The following is a 25,078-nucleotide window of genomic DNA, read 5'->3' as shown; positions in this document are numbered from 1 at the left end:
TAAAATGTAATTTTAATATTGGAAAACTACATTTGTCATGATATGGCACTGTAGTACTCCGAATTTTAGTCCAGTATACCTATTTTCCAATGGCATGGTGTTGAAGACAGTGCAATGTGGTTCTGCATTCATTTCTATTTTAACCACACTAAACAGCCTCTATAGCCACTTTATTTTTCCTTTCATTCTAAAATTAAAATTATGAATTATTTTTAATAAAAGTTTTAAATAAAATTTTACACACCTTAATTATGTATTTAAAAACTAAATCAAAGCCAGCTTGTGATGGTATAAAAAATATAATTGCTTGATATAATGATAAAATATGTTCTAGGAATCAAAAAGATGTCTTGACCGTGTGACCGATGACATGAATTCTCTCATGTATGGCCATATTTGCAACTCAACTTTAGCACATTCATGAGCTCATTTTATGTATGTGTCACAGTTGAAGCTCAGAAAGTGTTATTATACAGGTCACAAAATATTAATTTGTCCCTTGCGATACCAGTAAGTGATGTAAAGAACAGCAATGTTAAAACAGGGGCTAAATAATTAAAACCAAGCTGCATTAAGGGAAAAAAATATAAAAAATACAAACATATTACATACTGACATCACATTACATATTGATCACTTTCAGTATGTCATTAAACAAACTTCAGAAAAGCTTACATTTGTAAATTATTATACAGGCTCTGGGGGTTGAATAATTTTAATTGAAAAAAAAAAATTACACACACATACAGTGTATATATACACACACATATATATATATACATACATATATACAGGTGCATCTAAAAAAAAATTAATATCGTGAAAAAGTTAATTTTTTTAACTTCAAAAAGTGAAACTTCATATATTCTAGATTCATAACATGTAAAGTAAAACATTTCAAATGTTTTTGTTTTGTTTTAATTTTGATGATTAGAGCTTACAGCTCATCAAAGTAAAATATCCAGTATCTCAAAATATTAGAATATTTCCTAAGATCAATCAAAAAAAGGATTTGCAAAACAGAAAAGCTCAAGTACTTTAAAGTATGTTCATTTATGCACTCAATACTTGGGGCTCGTTTAGCACAAACTCTAGCATCAGTGAGGTGTGACATGGAAGCGATCCACCTGTGGCACTGCTGAGGCACTATTGAGCCTTCAGCTCGTCTGTATTGTTGGATCGACTGTTTCTCATCTTTCTCTTGAAAATACCCCATAGATTCCATATGGGGTTCAGGCCAGGCATGTTGGCTGGCCAATCAAGCACAGTAATATCATGGTCAGCAAACCACTTGGAAGTGGCTTTGGCAATGTGGGCAGGTGCTCAAGTCCTGCTGGTAAAATCTCCTGGTAGACAGCGGCATTTACTTTGGACTTGATAAAACACAATGGACCAACACCAGCAGACGTCACGGCACCCCAAATCATCACTGACTTCAGAAACTTCACACTGGACTTCAAGCTAATGTACTTAGTCCTCTACTTTAACGCACTAATTTTGTACTTAATATATGAAAAATTATTCTTAATTCATATTCATGGTGTCCCAAAATATCACATTTGAGTACGCTTATCTTCTTAAGATTATCTTAAGTAATAGAGAATAATTTTGTAGTATATTAAGTACAAAATTAGTGCGTGAAGTTTAGGTAGAACTCAGAGTTACACTGTGTCAGAACAAATTCATCTTGATAATGTTAGATAATTTTAATAGAAAGGTATGTAATAGATTACAATCAACCAAAATAATTCAGACAGCTGTTAGTATGACAGTATTTTTCTTTAAGTATTATCTTAAGTAATAGAGAATAATTTTGTAGTATATTAAGTACAAAATTAGTGCGTGAAGTTTAGGTACATTATTGAAGCAATTTAAGTACATTATTGAAGTGCACTTTTTTTTTTCTCCTGGGAATGAATGACAAATGATAAACTTGTTTGGTACAGTCAGTTTCGACCAAGTGTCCTGGTCTTGAACACCAGGAATAATCCATGAAGCCAGTTATGCGAGTAAAATCAAAATAATTTCAAGCACTTTCAAGAACCCACAAGCTCAAAACAGTTGCAAAGCTACAACCCAGCCTGCACCAAAGAGAATTCCAACAATTTTGTTTATATGCATTTTACGTTCACGTACAAAGTTCATTTTTGGTCTTTGAAACCCTCACTCACTTTTACCTTTACTCGATGCCACGCATTACTAAGCACTCCTCGTAAGTTCCAGATTGGAGCGACAGTGTCTGGCTGCATGTTGTAACTACTGTCCACTGCTTTACACACAATCTCCAACTCCTGAGCCCTATAAGGAATTGGGACATCTATCTCCCACAGCTTCCAAGCCCAGGCTCTTCCAGGTGGAGGAGGAGGAGCAGGGTGCTGTTCTTGATCACTAGTGCGAAGTTTGGCTACATGCCACGTTTTCCCTCCATCTACCGAGACGTCAACTCTCACAACCTCTCTTCCTCCCCCACTCCACGCATAGCCTTTTACAGTCACCTCCCTATCACTGCAGTCTACGGAGGTTCCCTCTGCTGGGTGAGTGATGGCTGACTGTATGGGGAGCTCCTGGATAGCTGGTGCTGATTTAAAATCCACAGTGTCCCAGTCAGTACCTGGAGAAAAGCCTTTGTAATCATTCTGCTGCCAGTGGCTCTTGCTTTCTTCGTCACTTACAACAATTTTCCCCAACCATTTGACATTGCGGGCTCCAACAACTCCAGGTACAACTACACGGACAGGGTAGCCGTGGTCAGGTGGGAGGTCCTCGCCGTTCATCTCATACGCGAGGAGAACATCACCTTCTTCGCTCACAGCATTATTCAGTGGAATAGATGCACCGTATGCTGTACCTGTCACATCCTTGTCTAACCCTTCAAACTGGACATGTTTGGCTTTCGCTGCTACCTCTGCTCCAAAGCCATAGGACAACAGTACATCCCGCAGACGTGCACCTGACCATGTAGCGTTGCTTATTGCGGCAATGCCCCAATTGAGTCCTTTGACTTGCTTGACTTTGTTCATCTCAGAACGACGGTTCCCGGCGCACTGAAGCGTCGCTGTAATGGTGTGTTTTGGAAAACGAGACTTTAGCTCACTTAGACTAAGTGATACTACTCCACCAGGGAGACCCTCAATCTCCAACCTGTAAGCTTCAGGATCCACCCTGGGCACTGGAAGATGATTACGCTTAAAAAATATGACTGAAGGGGTGATGTAATTATCCGAAAGTATAGATGCGGGTGGTTCGGCATTGAAAGGTTTCAGACTGTTGATCTGAAGAGCAGGGTGACGTGTTGGCTCAGCAGAGTAAGGGTCTAAAGGGTTGGCACTCTCTTGTTTCTTGTAACTCTCTGTATCAAGAACACCAATTTTATACTCTGAGAGGATTTCTAGAACATGGTCTTGCTGATGAACGGCATATAATGCCCAGTACGGTTCCAGAGCTCCACCTGCAGCCAGAAGTATTTTGTCGCCACCAGGGTGAATGGCCACAAATTCAGTGATATCATAGACTGCTCCTTTATAGGTAACCCACACACCACTGTCAAGGGAACAATGCTTTGTGACTTCTTCTAGGGTGTAAACGGGAAGATCTGAAGTCTGCGTTACCCGTAACTGTGCTGAAGTAGCAGCCCACTGAACCTGAACAAAAATAGACAAAAAAAAAAAAAAAGATTGCTCAATGACAACTAAAGCACCAGGCACACTGCAATTTTTATGTCCTTTACAATTGCTGCTTGTCAGATTGTATGATATGAGCCCGGTGAGATCTTACAGACTAGGAGACATCAATGGTCTTTTATGTCAAACTGTATGATATTGTAAAACTTTACTAATAATTGACAGGGTTTGACTTTGCAGTCGGTTTTGACATCCTTATTTACACACAACATTTAAAGAGGTCATGACATTATTATTTGAATATGTTTCTTAAAGTTCACTTGCGTTGTTTTTGAAGGTTTTGCACAAAAAAAAACTGTCATATATTTGCAAAACATGATTAATCTTCACCTTCATTCTCAACAAGTATGAGTAATGACAATGTACACATACATCTTAGTTTTTTAATTTATCGTTATTCCTGAGAAAAACGTGACAAACCTTCGGCAACAGAAGCACATTTCCAAACGTGTTTGAAACAGAAAGTATGTCAAAGCAATCCTTTTTGTGACTTATTTTGTGCATTTTCAACAAATTAATCAACCCTGAGTGGAAAGGTTATTTTCATTGGTTGTGTGACGTTGTTGTTATTTTTAGTAGATTTATTTTATATGCACCCACTGCTGTAGATATCTTTCCCTGGTTATACCTTTAGAGATTTTTCATTATTTAGGAATCAGAAAACACATCAGGTGTCTCACCTTGTCTTGGTGGCGCTTATAGGCTAAAACAGCTCCAGTACCTGCCAGCAGCCCTGCCAGAGCGAATCTAAACTTCGGCAGCCTGTCATTAAAGTATTTCTGTCTTCCATGTCCACCAGTGCTCCTCCAGCGACAAGACAGATGACCATCCCACACGGACAGTGACGGGATAACGCTCTTTGAAAGTCTGGAACTGAGAGTTAAGAGACGTTTAAGCAAGAATTTCATTATAACAAACATTTTCAAGTTTCTTAAAGAGCATTTCACAGAATCTGGCCATGTCTTTTCAATCATTTACATTAAGCAAATCATTAAATCAAGGTGCCATGCGGGGGATTCAGAGTCAGACTAAGTGAAAGATGAATTTTCATGTGTCTTATTTGGAAATGCTTAAATGAAAAGGATCAAAGGTTTAAGGTTTATGAAATGGCAGGATTACCTTTGACTCCTGATAAAGAAGACCTGAGCAAGAACTTGGCAGTGCTTTAGGTGCTGCATTGCTCTTTCTGAGAAAAGAGACAAAGAACAACAAAATGTCAAAGTACGATGACAGTCTAAAAGCTTTGATGACTAGAGTGAATCCAGTCAAATGTTATACAATGGATAAAATAAGCTTTTACATTTGACCTTTTATCATAACCACAGAGATGAAAGTAGATGAAAATTCATCAGTATTCATCATCAAAATTCATGGAGAATTAGGATATTTGCTTGCGGTATGGGTTTACAGGCCGTAACCTCCAACTTTCCATTAAAAGAGTAATGCTTAATGCAAATTGATAATGATCATATGTTTTAGGGGAAGTGACCCTATTGTAGTTTTTCCATGTTTTCAAGTAGATGGGTCAACGACACATAAAAGTGTTCACAATAAAGAAAATGAAAAGAAAAATCTTTAAATGAGCCTTGCTTGACTTCATTCATCTCAGAACGACGGTTCCCGGCTGTAATGGTGCGTTTTGGAAAACGAGACTTTAGCTCACTTAGGCTACGTTTACACGACAACGAAGTAGTCAAAAACGGAAACGTTATTCCCTTGCGTTTTAAAAAAAGTTGAATGTATACACGACAACGTTTTCAAAACGATTCGCATTTACACATATCTACGAAAACGACCAAAAACGCTGCATTACGTATGCCAGGCCAGTAGTTGGCGCTGTCACCTTGTTAGTAAACAGTACCTGTAGAGAAGTGACGATTATATGTTGTATATTGTAATATTGGTGAAGTAAATCCACACTTTGCTGAAGAAGCGTTAGCATAACTCCTGAGCAGCAACAACAGTTACCATGTACTCCGCCATTGTTGTGTATGTTTTTTCGCGCTTGCCTTTAAAATCGACACGTACTGCACATGTATACATACATAACACGTACTACACACGTGCATGACGTCACCGTTTTCAAAGATTCCCGTTTTGGGTGTTTACACGGAAACGACAACAGTGCCGTTTTCAAAAACTTGCACTTTGAAACCCGTTTTCAAAAATATGCGTTTTCAGTCCCCAAAACGCCGTTGTCGAGTAAACGAACAGTCAAAACGCATAAAAAGTTTCCCGTTTTTGGATGAAACGTTGTCGTGTAAACGGCCCCTTAGACTAAGTGATACTACTCCACCAGGGAGACCCTCGATCTCCAACCTGTATGCTTCAGGATCCACCCCTTTTCTTTATGATGATATCAGACACTGGACATTTTTAAAATGTTATATGAAAATTCATTTTAAATAAAAAAATACAAATAATAATAATAAAAACATGATCAACAAGTGTATTCAAGTCACTGCTTATATGAACAATATATTTTTGAACAAAATAAGACAAATACAGACTGCAATATTTGACATTTTTCAGCATCCATTCAACTACTAAACATAACTGTTCAGTCTAAGTGATTCATCTGGATGTTTCTTTGATCTTATCATGGCCCCTTTAACCTGTTTTTACACATTACCTTAAGAAAATGTGAAAAGTCTCCTCATATACTTCATTGTGATTCTAATGATATACAGGTTGTGCAGGAATCTGCTGGTTTCTGCTGGATTTAGTTCATGAATCAAATTGTTTACATATTTCATGATATCAAATGCAGTTTGGATGTTTCATTTTCACTAGCTAGCACACAGTTTTTCCACTGTTCTCTATGCAAACATGCACTAAACGGATGTCTCTGGCCACTGCGATCACGTCTCGCATTTTCTGCTGTGTCAGGTTAAAAGAAGTTAACCTGAAGTCTCAAGACACATGCTGTAGGGCAGCGGTTTTCAGTACTGGTTCAAGGGACCAACTTCTCTGGGCACCAGTACTGATGAAAGGCTAGAAACATCTCTGACATCGTTGCAACTCGCTGATTAACTACATAGCACAATGCATCATTGGAAAGCGAGTTGTGACTGTATTCTGAAACTGTAATAACATGGTGGCAGCTAGTTGCTAGTTAAACAATACAAGACTGTTGTTAATGACGTCATGTGCAGGTGGTGGAGTAATAACTTACAAATCCAAAGCGACTTACAAATGAGGACAATGGAAGCAATCAAAATCAACAAAAGAGCAATGATACGCAAGTGCTATAACAAGTCTCAGTTAGCCTATAACGCAGTACACATAGCAGTACACAAGGTTTTTTTTTATTATTATATAATAAATAAATAAAAAGAAAACAGATAGAATAGAAAAAGAATAGAGCAAGCTAGTGTTAGAGGCCTTTTTTGCTTTTGTTAATTGTATAACAAAGAAAAGGAATAGAAAGAATAGAGAAGCTAGTGTTAAAGAAAACAAGCAGTTAGTAAAAGTGCAAATCTAAAAGGGGCAATTTTTTTAAAAGAATAGAATTAGAATAGAGATTGCTAGAGTTAGAGGGTCAAATAAAGATGGAAGTGATGTGTTTTTTGCCGATTCTTGAAGATGGCTAAGGAATATAGCCGTAAGGAAACTTAATATATATATATATATATATATAACATAAGGAACTTGTGTTAATGAATCAGTTCAAGAATGCAATTAATGTCCAATTATTATAGTTAATTTACACATACAACAGAAAGCCCTTCTTTTTTTAAAACCACCTTCACGTGGTTTATGTATTTGGCGTAAACTCCACTCCAGTATATATGCAGTTCATTCAGTCAGCAGATTTTTGCACAACGTCATTTCGACTAGATGCTGCTGTAATGAACGTGGCATCTGAGGACTTCTTCACTATTTTCAATAAAAGTACATCATGTTCAATGGGTTGCATTGTTGTTTAGTAGCATGCCAAATGTTCAGAAATATTTTTCCTGAAGACTTTTACTAGACAAAAACTACATAAAATAGTTTTGAGAATTACATGCAAAGCATGCGATTGTGTGTAAGTCTATCCCTCACAGCCTTGTTTTCATGCATGTAAAATTCAATAAGGCATCTACAAGTAAGCACTGCTCTAAGTATTCATCTTAGTGAAAAAATAAAAATATATAATTTAAAAAAATTCTGTGAATTTTGTGCAAACAGTCAGTTCTCTAAACAATGGGATAAAAAAAGTCATCAAAAAAGTTTAATGTCAAAGAAGTCACTAACACAGAACATGATCACTGCATTGAAAAATACAAGATGCAGGGCAGTTAAACTAACAAAACGCAAGGTAGAAGGTACACAGGACATGTTTTTTCTTGTCTGGAAAACTTTAGTAGCTTAAGACCCCTGCATTTGCAAGCATCTTTATGTGTGTTTCTTTGATTTTTCACTTTCAGTGCAGCAATGTATTAAATATGAGACATCTGGTGAATTTAAAACATATTGCATGGATCTTTTCAGACTAACCACCATCATGACTCATCAAAACCTAAACATTTGTCTTATCACTGCAACCACATGTAAGCCTGCTGGGTAACGACCAAAAAAAAAAAAACTTGTCCTAAATGTCATTTGGTCCTAAAGTGACCAAAGAGAAGAGAATTAAAACTCTAATCTCTTAAAACTTTGTATATCTCACTGCACCTCATAATGATTTACGCCAAATAAACATCATAACATCTATTTCCAACATTACATATCAGCCCAGACCTCACTTAGGATTGCAGTCTATTAGCTTCATATCAGCGATACATGCACTGCATGAGCTACTGGTTTTAAAACGGTTCATGACCGGTCATTAACATATATTTGCACATGATAAGAGGGACAGCAGGGTTTAGCAGAAAGAAGCTCCTGCATAGAGAAAATCTCTTGGAAATAAAAATATGAAACTAGAGCCTTGTTGTAAACAAGCCACCAAACAGTCATGTAACCAAAACATGGTTAAGGGTTTGAAATGAGTCACTGTTGCTCAAATATTTGGACTGACATGATTGCGTCATAATGGATAAGACACTTGTTTTGGTCCATGCAGTTCTTGTGTACAGAAAACATGAACCTTGCTGTTAGGACCAACAATGTAGAATGTTCTCAGTCTTTTCATTAAAAGGACCAATAACAAATCCTACTGACTTTATTTCAGCTTATTGATTTATAACCATCAACATTAAAGCCAACTATGAGACTATTAATAGGCTTTACAATGGATTAAAATGATGGAATGTGGTGTAATACTTTAATAAACTGTTCATTCAAGGTTTGCCACATTTCTGTAACTGTTTTGCAAAGATAGTAAGCAGTTGAATACTTAGGCCTAATTTTTCCACAAGAAACGTCTTACTGGAAAAGAAGTCCAACCAATTGTTTGGAAATATTACAGCAGCTATTCTGTGACTGTGGATCTTTCTAGAACTGTGTGTCTAACACACCCTCACTCGTCATTTAGTGGGTGGAAATCAATTAAATCTGGTTTTGGTTACATTGCCCAAATAGGTTGCACTGGTCATGGTTTTAAAAACCGAGGAGGTTCTAGTAACTTTGAGAGTTATAATTTCCTTGACTGGTTAAGCAAGTTAACATGCATTTGTTATAAAAAGCTGCCGTTTGATAACCAACATAATTATGCCACATGTGCAGTAAAAGTTAGTTTGCAATCAAATACTCAAACATATGCTTTTGTAAACAAGGAATGGTTAAATCATGTAATAAACACAAATGCACCATTATTGATATGGCAATGAAATAATTAGCACCCGTATTAAATTAGAAAATGATCGAATCGTTTGTATACAGCAGGCTAAAAAAAATAGGTGCCACATACAAAAACGCAAACCACAACCCGATGAATTTCGAATCAGCCCATCGCTGCACAACTTAAAATACAAGACCGACCCCCCCCACACACACACAGCGTTGCTTTGAATTCCAAACACTACCGACTTCCCAATGTATAAATTGCCAGAAGAGTTGTGATCTTACTGTAACTATCCTGCAGTTCTCGGAGAAGCAGAGTGCGCCATGAGCTGATGTGGATCTGCAGATCCGTCTCGAGCCGCTCGGAAACTTTACGAGACGCACGAGTGTGACGTGGACGCAGCCTGCCGCATCATCACGAGCACCACGTTTACTGTGGTTACACCATCCAAAAACATCAGATTCTCAGATTATATTTATATAATATACATATATTCAGTAGACTTTCTCCCGATGTTTGCATCGATCAACTCGCATCTGATTATTTTTGACGTCAAAGTGGTCAGTCGGCTTTACCTGCTGTTGTCAGCGGGGTGTCCTTTGTTGGACTTTCTTCTGCTTTTGTAAATCATTTGACCTAAAACTAACAGACTAATTTGCAGAAAAAAAAAAAAAATATATATATATATATATAATTTAGCTAATTTAAGTATCACACATTTGTCATTTTCTTTTTCTGGAACATTTCATAGTCGAATGTTCAAGGTACTGCAGGTCAACCGTTTTTTTATTCTCACCAAGGCTGCAATTATTTGATACATAAAATACAGTAAAAACATATTATTGCAATTTAACTTAATATTTGAATATATTTTAAAATGTCACTTCTTTCTGTGATGCAAAGATGAATTTTCATTAGTCATTACCCCAGTCCTCAGTGTCACATGTTCAAATAGAAAATTATTTTAAATTGTAATAAAATTCAGTATAACTGTATTAATAAATTATTCGCCAAATTAATGCAGCTATGGTGAGCAGAAGAGACTTCTTAAAGGTGCCATAGAATGCATTGATACAATATTTTAAATTGTTCTCTGATATCTACATAGAAGGTATGTGGCTTAGGTAAGGGCAAAAAATCTCCAGAAACGGTTTTACATGTCCATTTACAACCCTAGGATTGAAATGGTCTGTTTTTACCTTATTTGGAAGGGTCATGAATAATAATGTTGAGCTGTACTCTGATTTCTGACTCTGACTGGTTTCACAGTGCAGCTCATTTCAGTAGCTCACCCAGCAGGAAGGAAACACAGGGAAAATATATATTTCAATACTTTCTCTGCCAGTTATATCGTTGGGTAATTATCGTAGACTGTATAAAAACATGGACGTAGCGTCCGTGACGTCACCCGTAGATTTCCGAAGAGCGTTATTGAAGCTCAAAATTGGGCGGAGCGGGCCGTCGCCATCTTGGCAGCGTGTCACCGCGCGTCACTCCCGGATAATTGAAAATGGGCAAAGAGGCGGTAGCAGGTTACTGAAGCCACGCCCACCTAGCTCGACGGTGGTGACAGCAGCGGCAATCCACCTGTCACTCAAGTGGCCACGCCCTTAATTATGCAGAACTTTAAGGCTTAATATAATTTAAACGGATGAGTTATAAAAAAAATTCACCCCCCTCACAGTTGTCATCAAGGGCAAAATTAGCTATAGACCAAAATCATTTTTTGAGCCAGGCTGTAAACATGTTTTTTTCTGCGGTAAAGTTGGGCATTTTAACATGGGGAGTCTATGGGATTGACTCCCTTTTGCAGCCAGCCTCTAGCGGCCAGTTGATGAATTGCAGTTTAAGTCACTTCCGTGTTGGCTTCACGAGAGAGAGCGGGAGGTTGCCGCTTGGTAATTATACTGTATATAAAATGCGGGTATTAGGGAGTCGCTATTAATATGCGGGGCATTGAAACGGCTGGCATAGAACATGGGCGGGTATATGCAAATATTGGGGGCGTAACTATTAGTGATCCCGACTATAACGTCAGTCGGTGTTATGTTCCGATTCGCCTATTTTTCAGTGGTCTTTTGCATGCACGAGATTTACATAAGGAGGAAACAATGGTGTTTGAGGCTCACTGTATGTCATTTCCATGTACAGAACTGTTTTTATTCAACTATGCCAAAGTAAATACAGTTTTCCATTCTATGGCACCTTCAACAAAACATTAAAAAAAACTTTCTAATATCCCCAAATTTTGACCTGTAGTGTCGTTAGTAATTGTGCATTATAATTAGATCTGAAGCTTTACTTTAAATGTATTTTTATGCATTGTCGGTTACTTGTATCCACGCTGGGTTTGCAACATTAGTTCATGTCAAGGGCCAAAGTGATGCATGCAAAGTTTGCCACTCTGACTCTAAAATCTTTAGTGGTTGCTAAAGTCAATGACAAACATACAACACCACACAATGCATTACAATACACAGATACATCACTGAAACACCTTTCAGTTTTAATCAGTCTTTATGAATATATTTACACTATTTCTGTCATGGTAGAATATTAGCAAACTGTCTTTGATGAGACAATACAAGGTTACTGTGTTTGAAGTATAAACAAACAAAAAATCTACAAGTCAACAAAACAGTAACAGTACACACACAAAAAAAAAGCAAATCTACAAATCACACACACACAAACACTCTCAAACATTCAGTTCTTTCTGTCCAAATGTGCCTTAAATAACAGGAATATAAATGTCCAATTCCTCTCCAAATGATTTTTTCCTCCAGATCTCAGTTGTTGCTGTGAGAGCCACTATAATCTTGTGCTGAAAGGTCTCCTGTATATGACTCTACTCAGAGGTAAAGACAGGACAGTACAGCTCTGAATGGTGTTTGACATCTCGTGAACTGGTGACTTCAGCATCATGGCTGGTTCATCTTGGCAGCTTCGGCTTTAATGAGAGAAATCAACTCCTGATTGATCAGGAACACAAAGCGAAGACCAGCAATCTGGACAAAACAAACACGCATGCGTTATTGACCAGCTTTTCATTCTTTCTAGAGAATCACTGTTCAAACAACTTCTGAGCATGTTATATGCAATAACATTATTAGGATTAAGGGTAAGGAACAACATTCTGACATTTTATGTAATACAGTAAATTTTGTTCATTGTGACTTATTATAAAAATAATATGTAATGACACACTGGTCCACAAAACAGCTATTTTCAGTATGTTAGTTTCGCAATGAGTGTGATGAACATTTTACAAAAATGAAACAATACCAGCCTCCCTGCAGCAGTGTTATTTTAATGAAACTAAACAAAATAATTTGATATAGAAAACAAAATAAATCAAAACCCAATACCCAAAACTATAATAACCTTGGTAGCGACTGGATTTGGTACCGACACAATAGCTATGTTTCCTTCACCCTGTTTTTATGCACATTTTGAAGCATCACATCAGAAACAAGTGATGAAAATACCAAATATAATGCCATAACTCGCAAAAAAGTTTTTACACTCGCTTGAGGTGGTCTTTGACTTGTGAGAAAGAGTTCATGCGAATAATGCGTATATTTGCTGAATAAATTCCTCGATGTGTATCAAAAAAGTCATGTGACTTTGCGCGATGGGATGACGCAACTTGACTAACCATGGGACTGACCTTGTTGCACAGCATCTCAAATGTTATTTGGTCATTCTGAAATGCTTAAGCCAAAGTCTGTCATCAAAGTATTTCTGTTTAATTGTCTTACACGACTACGTTCCCAAACAGCAGGCATCCACCTCCGAAAGCACTGACCGCATTTACTGTGCTTCGTCTGCTCGCTCTGAGGCGCAAGTAATTTATCATATATGAAAATGATTATATTCAGTGGCCTCTCCTAATTTTCTTAGTGATATTTAGTGCCAGTTTATCAGGAAATGATGATTTTGTTCTCTTTGACTTGTTGGATGGAAACGGTGCTTTATTTGCAAATGTGTGCTTTATTCGGGTTCATATTCACAAGGAAAGCACTAACTGAGACTTTTCATTTCTAGGTTTCAGAAATGAACCCACGGGCAACATTTGGCCTTCAAAGTTGACACCTGTGGTCTAACCGAAACCAAGAGCTAGAAAGTCATGTTCAAGGGACTGAACACATGACTCTGACTTGTCATTATTTTTGCAAACATTTTGCTGTTGAAAAATCTGGATGTGATTCAGTTGCAAAATTATACTAATGGCCTCCACAATAAAAACTGAGCTTTAACTGAATCCCTTATAATACTTTTTTATGGTGATTGATAATAATAGTAGCTGATACACTGTGTGTACATAGAGGAGAATGTGATAGAAACCGTCGTCTGATATTTAGGCGTTGATACTATAAATATTCTAGAACTGTATACAAAAACGAATCCGGGGCAATAAATAAATTCCAGTATTCCTACCCCCTTTGACAAATGAATTTCATGACAGATAAAAAAAAAAAAAATTACGGAGATTTCACACAAAGAGCAGTTATAGCTCTTAGAGCGGGGCATAACGTAAAACAAATACATATCGCATTCCCTGGTTATGAAATGTCAATGAAAAGTATTATATTCTCAGGCAAAATGCGAGCTGTCTTGCTTAAAACTAGTGTGTGAATAGAATTTAATTTCAATGCTTATATTTTTTTGGAAGAACAATTTATGTATTTTTCATGCAATTAATGGTCTTGAAAAAAAATCTTAAAATGGTCATAATTTTCATAAATATTATATAATGATAAGATTTAGACATACAAAATGTATTTATATACTATATACAAAACGTGCGGTGTAAATGTGGTAAATCATTCTTTTTTGACAGCTGTCATTTTTCCAAACGGTGATTTTGTGACTCAAATGTAAGCGTGTCCATACCTCCATCACAGAGTTGTTGTTGAGTTTCCACTTGTTTCCAGACAAAACTGGTCGACCATCAATGTAAATGGGTCTTCGGCCTTCATTAGCGATGAAGAAATCTCCATTATTTTTCAGTTTAATGATCCCTGGGAGTTAGAAACCCAACATTATTTCATTACTTTAAAATTGCATCCGGTTTACACAATGCCATTCAAAAGTCCTGGTGATACTTCAAAGCATCAAATGTTTAAATTAAAATCCATAGAGCTGTGCAGTGTTGCATCAGTCATGCATCGTACTTACTAGTGTCCCAGTAACAACTAGTTAGCTTGTACAACAAAAAACAACAACATTCTGATTCATTGCAGGTGGGTCACGGGTATATAAGATTATACACCCAAGATTTGATTAATGATGCAAATATTAACAACATTCTACATCCTTTTCTTAAAGCATATAAATGGAGGCGAAACAGATCTGAGAGAAAATTAAAAAGGGAGAATTAAAAACAAAACAAGGAAGGAAAGAAATGTACCGTGTGGGAGCGTTTTAGCAAATGGTTAGCATGGATGAATCAAGTGCTGGGTATGTAATATGCAACGGCTGTGAAGCGCTGTATGTACAGTATATGACTGATACCTCGAATATGGTCCATCATGAAAGCGAAACGCCAGTCAAGTCAGACAAGCACCTTAAGTTCTCACGTCCATCGGGACAGCAAAAAATACCACTAGAAGATAAATCTAGTATCGTGGATGCATGTGTGGACCTGTGCTGCCTAGATGTATACCCCTTCGATGCTGTCTCTGGCAAAGGATTCCTCCAAGTGGCCCAAACACTAATAAACATCGGAGCTAAGTAGAGCTGTCAAAATGGCTGAAAACCTAAATTCGAATTTTGTACTAATATTATCAATATTCGAATTATATTCAAATTTAAAGGCACAATATGTACGATTTTTTTTATTAAAATATCCAAAAACCACTAGAACAGTGTTATATATTTTGCTGACTGGTGTACTTACGTTATCCCAAATGTTTCGAAGAATGTTTAAATCCAGAGAAATAAGCAATTTTAACTAGTGACACGGAGCGTGTCCATAGCGTCATTGTGTCGCCTGCCAATGACGTCATAACCCCTCGATTTCCGGTTTTGTTTTGTAGAAAGCATGGAAACACCAATTTTAATAGACCGGTGACGACCACACAGAGTAGCATTATAACAGAACTTTCAAATGTATCTAGTATGATAAAACAGCGCTGCTTTACCCCACATACGCACGACCTGAAGGAGCGGAAGCGGTCGACTGTGGCATAATAAAAGCTCCGCTGCTTTCGAGCCGTGTGTCACGCTCGTTCAGCGGCCTCGTTTCGCTTCGACGGCTTTCAGCCTCACCCTGCTTCATTCTACTACGTTAATAAATCATTAACTCATGATTTCTGCCCGAGTCCCGTCGGACTGCATCGGCTGTGGGGATGAAGACCACAACTCCCATGATTCCACACTCAGTCACGATGCCATCAAACTACGCCTTTGTCTATTTGTTTATTTTGAATACGCGCCCTCTAACAGCGAAAATTACATATTGCGCCTTTAAAAGGCATAATTTCAGTTAGGGGGAAAAAGCTTTAGGCTTCTCTCCTGAGGCCACAAGAGGGCTCATCGAGCAAAATATTACTAATGCACGTTTCAAAATAACACTACTATTTTTGAAAAAAGTGCTTAATGTTTAAAATAATGTTTGTAAACCATATATAATTAATTACGTTGCTTAAACAATTAGAAACAAAACAACATGATGCATGTATGTATAGTTTAATACAAAGAACCACAAACAAAGAGCACTTTTTTCATTTAAAAACATGAGATGCAATGGGATGCAGAAAAACCGCCATAAAGTCTCGAGACATGTTTTTTAAAAGTTGAACTTACATTAATTTTACATGGCTTTCTAAACATGCGGCTCTCTTGTGCGAGACGCGAGTGAAACGGTGATAGATAGATATGCGTTCTGTGTGAACGGCAATATTTTGTATGAGCAGCGCCGCATCCAGTGGGTTCAACTGGATAGGCAAAAAATAAAAGATTAAGTACAGCTAAGTACAGTGCAGTAGACGTTGTGTGTTGCAGTGACAGAAACAGTGATATTGCCAATAAAGTCTGAATGGAGTAAATCCTGTGCTTATTTTATTAAGAAAATATAGGCTAATCTGGCTAAAGACAAACATTTTAAATGTTCATTTAAAAGCAGCTTACGATCAACGTATTATTTTACTATCAGAGATGCGCAGATTAGCTCTAACGTCATGTGCAAATGTGCTGTTAAAAATGAACGATCCACTGACCATATCATCATGCTTAAAACAAAGCATTAGAATAATTAATGTGGCGTTCGGGTGCGGATATCTATATCAGGGAAAATTATAGGTGCGGGTGAATGATTTGTTTGAAGCAGTGGATTCGGTTGACATTTGAGTTGATCCGCACATCTCTATTGTAAATAGAAACCTTTGATGTAACGGCAGTAAACATAAATGGGATGCTGTAATCGATGACACACTGCACTGTTTAACGGGTGCTGAAGATAACTCAAAATCCCCAAGTCACGCAGTAAATCACATAATGCCTTCTCTTTTAAAAAGTAAACAAGGTTTATGCTGTAATAAAGTTTAGTGATGCAAAGCTAAACTAAGCATCAAGGAGCAGGACTGATCACACAGCACCATGCGCATCATGAATAATGCTGTTCAACCGCCTGACCTTGCTTTCTGGAGATCTTCCATGCAGGTCCCTCCAAAGACAGATCTACATCTATCTGCTTGTCTTTAGTAGCACGTCCTAGTGTGATCTGAAACCGTTCAAAAGAGTTTGTTATCGGTCAACTGTGGGTGAACTCTTCCTTTAAAACTATTGTGCCTCATATTGTGTTAAATAACTAAATATTCAAGCAAGTACAAGCACAAACACATTTCAAGTGAAGCATTTCACAAAAAAAGTCTGCTGCTTATTAAAACAACAGATAGATCATGGTTTGGTTCTGAGAAAAGCATGTACAGCAGAAGCAGAAGATATTTTGTTAGCACTTTATTTTACAGTCCTGCTCTGCATTTTCACACTATGTACTTTACTATATTAATCACAATACCTGGGTAATAACTAGATACTAAACCAGAACCCATGTTGAGTCCATGCACTTCTATTATGCAGTACATTCTTGGGTAAGTACACTGTAAGGGCACAAACTGTAAAATGAAGTGCAGCCAATATTTTGGTCTCCAATACAGTGACTTTCAGACATTTTTTACAATTGCAATTTTATGTAGTGTAAAAATATGTTTTGGAGCCACTGTATATATGTGGTTTGTCCTTTTTCCCAAAAGATTTTTTTTTAAAAACCGTAGGACTACAACTTCTTTAAACAGTTGGCATGTATTGGTAATGGTTAGTAACATTTCCCAAGCCATTGTATTTGTGGTTTGAGTAAATACAGTGAGGGACTCCAGCATCATACTGCCAGATTCAAGCATTCGACATTGAATGCTCACTGACCTCTCTAGATCTCATCAGATATCTGACCATTCGTCCACGTAAAGCTGCCAGAGTCTGATTATCAAAGTCTGGCGAATTCATGCCTGAAATAATCATATCACACAATCAGACTCGGCGATCACATTCTTCTGATAACTATACAAAAACCCAGTGGAATAAATCTGACCTGTGATGCTGTCCACTAACACCTGCCAGCGAGGAAGCTCCTGCTCCAGCTGTCTGATCTCACGCTTCTGATGTCTATCTGCAATCATCAGCTCTACGAGAAATGCAGTAACATTTCACAGACAGACAGAGGAAAAAGTACTGAAACATATTTACACACGTTTAAAACAATAAGAGGCTGTATGAAATAACTCACCGTGCTCTAAGACTTCATCTCTGCTGTCCCTGATGAACAGGATAAATGATCAGAACCAGAAAGTCAGTGTCATACATAATTGTCAAAAAAGGCTGCAAGGGGGGCTAATGAGGAAACACATTATGAATATAGAGTGCTGCAGGGATGACGTATTTTTGTAGGCCTGTAACCTAAAAACAATATTTTAGCGCTTCTTGTTCCATCATCCTGAAGTCAGTGTTTTTTTGTTTGTTTTTCTGATGAACAAAACCTGTAAGAATCATGCATTTTTGTTGGTCACAGAGCTTATTTTCTGCAATAATCCAAAGACCAGTGGAAAAATCAGAAAAAAAAAATTATAGAGGATAATCTGGCTTGGTGTGCATTACAAGATTTGAATGCACAAATTGTGTACTGCTTACTGACGACAACACAAGTACACATTCAGATGAGTTAAGAATACACCACTAATATGCATATGTGACCCTGGACCACAAAACCAAGTAAATGTTTCAAAACTGAGATTTATACATCATCTGAAAGCTGAATAAATAAGCTTTCCATTGATGTATGGTTTGTTAGGACAATATTTGGCCGAGATACAAATATTTGAAAATCTGGAATCTGAGGGTGCAAAAAAAATCAAAATATTTAGAAAATCGCCTTTAAAGTTGTCCAAATGAAGTCCTTAGCAATGCATATTACTAATCAAAAATTAAGTTTTGATATATTTACGGTAGGAAATTTACAAAATATCTTCATGGAAACATGATCTTTACTTAATACCCTAATGATTTTTGGCATAAAAGAAAGATCGATAATTTTGACCCGTTCAATGTATTTTGGGCTATTGCTACAAATATACCTGTGCTACTTACGACTGCTTTTGTGCTCCAGGGTCACATATATGCATGAAAACAAGCTCTCTCACAATAAACCGTTTTCTAATGTGCATGTACACATAGTGAGTGACATTTCGAACAGTGTGCTGCAGCATGACTAAAAATATTAAACTTGAATTCACTTTTAAAAGTTCATTTGTCGTTTAAAGTAACACATAGGTTACATTATAGTACACAAGATAAACTTAACAGAATTTACGTGAGATTTCAATTTGATCTGCTTTTTTTGTTGTTGCATAAAAACCGATATAAATAAAAGATTTTTTTTAAAAGTTCATTGGTCACACTGCAGGACAAAGTGTTATTGTGAAGTATTATTTGTTAATGAACTCATAACACATGATGGTGTAGCGTCGGTGAGTTGATAGCGTCGGTTTACTTACTTGAGTTTGGCATCATCAACCACCTGCTCCGCATCAGAGAAGTTTTCATGGAAACATGATCTTTACTTAATACCCTAATGATTTTTGGCATAAAAGAAAGATCGATAATTTTGACCCGTTCAATGTATTTTGGGCTATTGCTACAAATATACCTGTGCTACTTACGACTGCTTTTGTGCTCCAGGGTCACATATATGCATGAAAACAAGCTCTCTCACAATAAACCGTTTTCTAATGTGCATGTACACATAGTGAGTGACATTTCGAACAGTGTGCTGCAGCATGACTAAAAATATTAAACTTGAATTCACTTTTAAAAGTTCATTTGTCGTTTAAAGTAACACATAGGTTACATTATAGTACACAAGATAAACTTAACAGAATTTACGTGAGATTTCAATTTGATCTGCTTTTTTTGTTGTTGCATAAAAACCGATATAAATAAAAGATTTTTTTTAAAAGTTCATTGGTCACACTGCAGGACAAAGTGTTATTGTGAAGTATTATTTGTTAATGAACTCATAACACATGATGGTGTAGCGTCGGTGAGTTGATAGCGTCGGTTTACTTACTTGAGTTTGGCATCATCAACCACCTGCTCCGCATCAGAGAAGTTCAGCACTTGCTCTCCTTTAGGCAGAGGTTGAACTAGAAACACATCGGATGAGTTGTGTAAATGATAATGACCACCGCATGCAGGAACACCAGACATGAGAGCATCTCACCGCTCTGATCCTCCAGCAGATAGTACTGCTTGAGCAGCTGCCAGTGGACCATCAGATTCTTAGCAGTGCGTGATGGGTAAAACACATTCGGGTGCTTGTTGAGCAAATCTTGAAAAACCTCCAGCTTAGGCTGACTGCTCTACTCACAAACATGAAGCAAGGATCAACTGAACAGCGATGGCATTTAAAGCAACAACAGCAACAATACAATCTAGAAAGCATTCACTCTAATATGTCATCAAAATGCTGATCTCGTTCTAGAATGAATGTCTCACTGAGGTGATCTTAGCGAGCAGGGCTTCCTCTGTCTGACTGAAGAGAGCTTTACTCTGAATAGCAGCGATAGCCTCTGGATGCAGCTGTCTCATGGCCTGCCACGCCAACCTGAGGAACAGACAAAACCCTTCGAAAACGTACATTCAGATCGTATGTTCAGGTAAACTAAAAAGCAAAAATTCTCTCATTTTTTACTAACCCTCATGTCATCCCAAACCCTTCCAGAAAAGAAAATCTGAGGAGCTTTGCATTTAAATATGAATCCATTTAAAAGCATCAATACACACAGACTTACATTTCAGATATCAACTTCTCCTTCTCCTAGAATCCTACCATAATAAAACAAATTCACAAAACATATGATTAAGAAAAAAACTGTAACTAAGAGTTTGAGGTTCATGGAATTCATTTTATTAGATTAAGGTATTCTAAGACTTGCTTAAATAATTGCTCATTTGCAGACTGTATGAGCATAATTGAAAATTATACATGATCAATTATTCAAGCGTTTGCCTTTTTAGAATTAGGTAGAACCGTTCAAGAGAGGTAACTAATTAAGAGGTAGATTCTCTGCATCAAACTAATATTCTAGCTTCCAACACTACCTGACCAAACTGACGTGTTGGTGGATACAGTAATAAAAAATTTAAAAAAGCCAAATATCAGTTGATATATTGTCCCTGGTGTTCAATTGAATTCAAAATCTTAAATAATTGCTCATTTGCAGACTGTATGAGCATAATTGAAAATTATACATGATCAATTATTCAAGCGTTTGCCTTTTTAGAATTAGGTAGAACCGTTCAAGAGAGGTAACTAATTAAGAGGTAGATTCTCTGCATCAAACTAATATTCTAGCTTCCAACACTACCTGACCAAACTGACGTGTTGGTGGATACAGTAATAAAAAAATTTAAAAAAGCCAAATATCAGTTGATATATTGTCCCTGGTGTTCAATTGCCATGACCTGAATGAATGAATAGGGCAAGAGGTATAACTTTTATGACGCTATTAGGAAATGAACATGGCTGTTATCCTTGTGTTCTGGGGAAGCAATAAGTCTTTGGGGTTCGGAATGACATGAGGGTGATGGCAAATTTTTTTTTTATTTCACTTTTCTACCAGATTAAAACAGGAACTGTAACTATATGAGAAGAATGATTTGGTCAGAAACTCACTTTGATATGACAGGGTCATACAGCAGAGCGTACCAGCGCTCCTGAATCTCCCGCAGCGTGAAGCGACAGCTGAATTTCACTCCCAGGTGAACGGATGTAAGATCTGTGGTCTGAACACAAAGTACAGTTGAGGGAAAACGATGCAATACGAGAAAACTTTTGAACAGAATGAAGATGTGTAAATTTTTCTTATTTCGCCTAAATATCATATTTTTTCATTTAGTACTGCCCTTCAGAAGCTACAGAAAATACTTACATGTTTCCGGCAGTTTAACTGTTCAGGACAAACAAGGGACTCATGAACAACTATCACTAAACAAAAAAACACAACTGTGAATTATTCAGGTAACAACAACACAGTATTAAGAATCAAGTGTATGTAAACTTTTGAACGGGATCATTTTTATAAATTCAACTATTATTTTCTCTTGTGGACTATATGTAAATGTCTTTTATGTGAAACATCTTATTCAGGTCAGTAATAAATAAACAATAACATGCATTTTGTATGAACCCTCTTATTTTGGTAATATAATTAACGTTTTGCAGATTCTTTTGACCTCAACCGTACATCTACGTCAGTTCAACTCATCTCAGCAGAACTTCTCTAAACTATTAAGCTCCTAAAATCTGACAGCTGACCTGTAAAACGGCATTGATGAGCAGCAGGTCATCAGTGGGTTTCCAGCGGCCCAGGTCTTTGGTGATCTGTAACGGCTGCTTGTTTCTCTTCATTCGTTTGGTCATCGATGAAGGCGCCATCAGCATGCTAAGAGGAGGCGTAAGAGAGCTGCCAGACTTTAAACCCTACAGTTCAGAGACAAATTATGGAGTAGCAGATCAACTGAAAGGTAAAGAATGTTTCATGTCACACTTAAAATACAGATGTTACATATCAGTAAAACAAATCTACTAGCACCCTGCATGCTTACTTTAAAAGACAGAAAAACACACCATCGTTGTATATAAAACATGTAATGTCTATTGCACATACGCAAGTATAGAAAAGAAATTAAAATAAATATATATGAGCTAAAATGATTCTATTATATTAAAAGTGCAAGGTCTTATTTCAGCTATGCAGAAAATTTGTTGCTTAATATTTGCTGTTTAAAATTTGATTTTGCTTTTGAAAGAAGTCTCAAATGCTCATCGAAGCTGCATTTATTTGGTCGAAAATACAGTAAAAAAATAGTAGTATTTTGAAATATCATTACAATTTAGAACTGTTTCCTATTTGAATATATTTTCAAATGCATTCCTGTGATGGCAAAACTGAATTTCCACACAGTCCTTCAGAAATCATTCTAATATTCTGATTTGAAGCTCAGATTTTTAAATTATTTTTTTATTATTTGTCCTGAATTATTAACAATGGTTCTCTTTATTTTCAATATTGAAAACGGTTAAAAATAACCATGCTATTTTTTTCAGGTTTCTTAAATGAGGAAAAATCTAAATTAACAGCATTTAACTGAAATACAAATCTTCTGCTGTGACATTATGAATGTCTTTACTGTCACTTTTAATGCTCCCTAGTGGAATTTTAAATGATAGTGTAAACTTTTAAATGATAGTGTATCATAGTGTATCAGCAAATCTGCATATTAAGAATGATTTCTGAAGGATCACGTGACACTGAAGACTGGAGAAATGATGCTGAAAATTCAGCTTTGATCACAGCAATAAATTACAAACGAAAACCTAAATCTCAAATATTTTAAACTATTGACAGGTAGGTATATAATTCTTCTCCTCTCTCTCTCTCACACACACACATTTTCAGTGGTCTATCATACAGTGGTTCTTGGCCAGAAAATAATAGGTAAGATTCACCACAATCAAATATCCCAGAGATTTGTGAAATAAAATCCAAAAACCTTTATTACCTTCTTCTTGTCACTGGATGCAAGGTCATTCCCATGGCATCTGATTGGCTCGATGACTGGCTGACCTTTGACCCGACTGGTAGATTTCGCAAGGCTGCTCTCAACCAGTTCATCATCAAACTTCTTTCTCTTTATTGATCTAAAATATAATGATTTGACACCTTTTAGACATATGTAAATTACCACAGTGAACCAGAGGACTGCTATGGTAACGGATGACTCCTCTTCACCTGGAGGAGCTTCTGCGTTTGGGAATCATCCCGGCTCCGCTGAAGGCCTGAGCGGCTGTCCTCTTAACAGCAGTGGACTCCTCGTCCTCGGATCGGCTCTGTGACACCAGAGGTCCGGCCACCGCTTCTGCAGTCACACCAGAGGGGATGCCTGCCTTCACATCTGCAACACAACACCTCATCAATCAGAACACATCATAACTCTAACCATTAGCTATTCTAAACACACTGTCCGTTCATCTACAGCGTAGATGAGTGAAAATTGCTACCAAAAACTTTTTGAAATAAAAACTTCTGCTATTCTGATATTATAATGTTGTCTTACCTTTCTCCATGATCTCCTGATCAGCTGTTTAACACTGAAAAAACCGATGAATCATGAATACTGGAGGCAGAAAGAGGAGATAGTATGAACACAGACCTAAATAATAATAAACACGATTAATACATGTGCAGTGCAGACGCTACAACGTTAAAACTAGTGCAATACTATACTCTTATATATCGGGTAATTCTACATTAGATGTATATTATTACGATTTAATTGCTTTATCAGCTCTAATAGCGACAATTACTGTCAACCGTGACACCACCGCAACATATTTAGGTTATACATTAAAATCGAGAATTCAGGCGATGCAGGTTTTACCTTTAGAATGAGTATCTTTGCGCTCTGACTCTGATCAAATTCAAATATAACTTAATATTTTATTCCTTTATTTGATTAACAAAATAAAGCGATAAGGCTAAATCAGGATAAGCTAACTGGAGACTTCTGTGGAGTTTGAAGCGTTTCCGGGTTAGACAGGAAATGTCGTCAGAGCACAACAACGCTCTGCCAAACGTGCCTGCAATTGTTGTGATAGGGTAAATGTATGGTAATATCCTAAACTCTAGTGATGCGAGAAACGAAGCTTTTCGAAACTAAATCAAATAAGCCAATTGCTTCGCAAAACGATTTACGGTTTCGAAGCGCTCAAAACACCGCCTGCTGGTCAAAACTGTGTGAATGCAACGAAAACGCAGCCCTATGGAGTCAAAATAATGCCACATATATGGTGCAGTTTAGAGGATGAATTTAACAATAACCCTATAAATACCCTAAGCCTATAATTAAAAAATACTAAATACAGACAGGTGTGTTTGATCAGAACTGAACTCTGCAGGAAGGTAGATCTCCAGGAACATAGATTCTCTACTGAATATTATTAAATTGCCATTGTCATTAGGATATGTCCCAAAAACCTTCAAACTGGCTGTTATTAAGCCTCTCATTAAAAAAACACACAACTTGACCCTAAAGAATTAGTTAATTACAGATGGATCTCAAATCTCTC

General features: G+C 37.0%; 2 protein-coding genes across 5 annotated transcripts; both read right to left on the bottom strand.

Moving 5' to 3' along the window:
* Window positions 1-1,765: 1,765 nt before the first annotated feature.
* Window positions 1,766-10,037, bottom strand: suox (sulfite oxidase). 2 transcript variants are annotated; one of them, XM_016548839.1, is made up of 4 exons: window positions 9,966-10,037; window positions 4,800-4,866; window positions 4,361-4,553; window positions 1,766-3,641 (listed from the first exon to the last, which is right to left on the bottom strand). In XM_016548839.1, the coding sequence occupies exons 2-4, from the start codon at window positions 4,856-4,858 to the stop codon at window positions 2,142-2,144; spliced, it is 1,752 nt and encodes a 583-aa protein (XP_016404325.1). In that variant the 5' UTR covers window positions 4,859-4,866; window positions 9,966-10,037; the 3' UTR covers window positions 1,766-2,141. The 2 variants fall into 2 exon arrangements, with proteins under 2 accessions (XP_016404325.1, XP_016404324.1); XM_016548838.1 differs by lacking the exon at window positions 9,966-10,037 and adding an exon at window positions 9,675-9,916.
* A 1,563-nt stretch (window positions 10,038-11,600) lies between these two features.
* Window positions 11,601-24,595, bottom strand: mcrs1 (microspherule protein 1). 3 transcript variants are annotated; one of them, XM_016548836.1, is made up of 15 exons: window positions 24,391-24,595; window positions 24,067-24,162; window positions 23,742-23,904; window positions 23,512-23,650; window positions 22,265-22,429; window positions 21,623-21,732; window positions 20,443-20,551; window positions 20,168-20,306; window positions 20,015-20,090; window positions 18,179-18,207; window positions 17,984-18,076; window positions 17,818-17,900; window positions 17,029-17,116; window positions 14,287-14,414; window positions 11,601-12,398 (listed from the first exon to the last, which is right to left on the bottom strand). In XM_016548836.1, exons 2-15 carry the CDS (start codon window positions 24,074-24,076, stop codon window positions 12,312-12,314), a joined length of 1,419 nt encoding a protein of 472 aa, XP_016404322.1. In that variant the 5' UTR covers window positions 24,077-24,162; window positions 24,391-24,595; the 3' UTR covers window positions 11,601-12,311. The 3 variants fall into 3 exon arrangements, with proteins under 3 accessions (XP_016404322.1, XP_016404323.1, XP_016404321.1); XM_016548837.1 differs by having other exon boundaries at window positions 24,067-24,111; XM_016548835.1 differs by having other exon boundaries at window positions 11,602-12,398; window positions 24,067-24,126; window positions 24,391-24,594.
* Window positions 24,596-25,078: the final 483 nt, after the last annotated feature.

The sequence above is a fragment of the Sinocyclocheilus rhinocerous genome, unplaced genomic scaffold (assembly GCF_001515625.1).
Source record: "Sinocyclocheilus rhinocerous isolate Xijiao unplaced genomic scaffold, SAMN03320098_v1.1 scaffold133, whole genome shotgun sequence".
Classification (NCBI taxonomy): Eukaryota; Metazoa; Chordata; class Actinopteri; order Cypriniformes; family Cyprinidae; genus Sinocyclocheilus; species Sinocyclocheilus rhinocerous.
The sequence above is the reverse complement of the archived record's forward strand: the minus strand, read 5'-3'. Positions and strand labels throughout refer to the sequence as shown.

Coding starts and splice junctions, on each gene's coding strand:
- mcrs1 (XM_016548836.1), bottom strand. Junction 18,208..20,014: donor GTTGATGATGCCAAACTCAA/GTAAGTAAACCG, acceptor CCTGTTCATCAG/GGACAGCAGAGATGAAGTCT. Junction 12,399..14,286: donor ACAACAACTCTGTGATGGAG/GTATGGACACGC, acceptor TGTTTTGTCCAG/ATTGCTGGTCTTCGCTTTGT.
- suox (XM_016548839.1), bottom strand. CDS start 4,858: ATGCAGCACCTAAAGCACTGCCAAGTTCTTGCTCAGGTCTTCTTTATC. Junction 4,554..4,799: donor TTCTTTATCAGGAGTCAAAG/GTAATCCTGCCA, acceptor CTTAACTCTCAG/TTCCAGACTTTCAAAGAGCG. Junction 3,642..4,360: donor ATAAGCGCCACCAAGACAAG/GTGAGACACCTG, acceptor ATTTTTGTTCAG/GTTCAGTGGGCTGCTACTTC.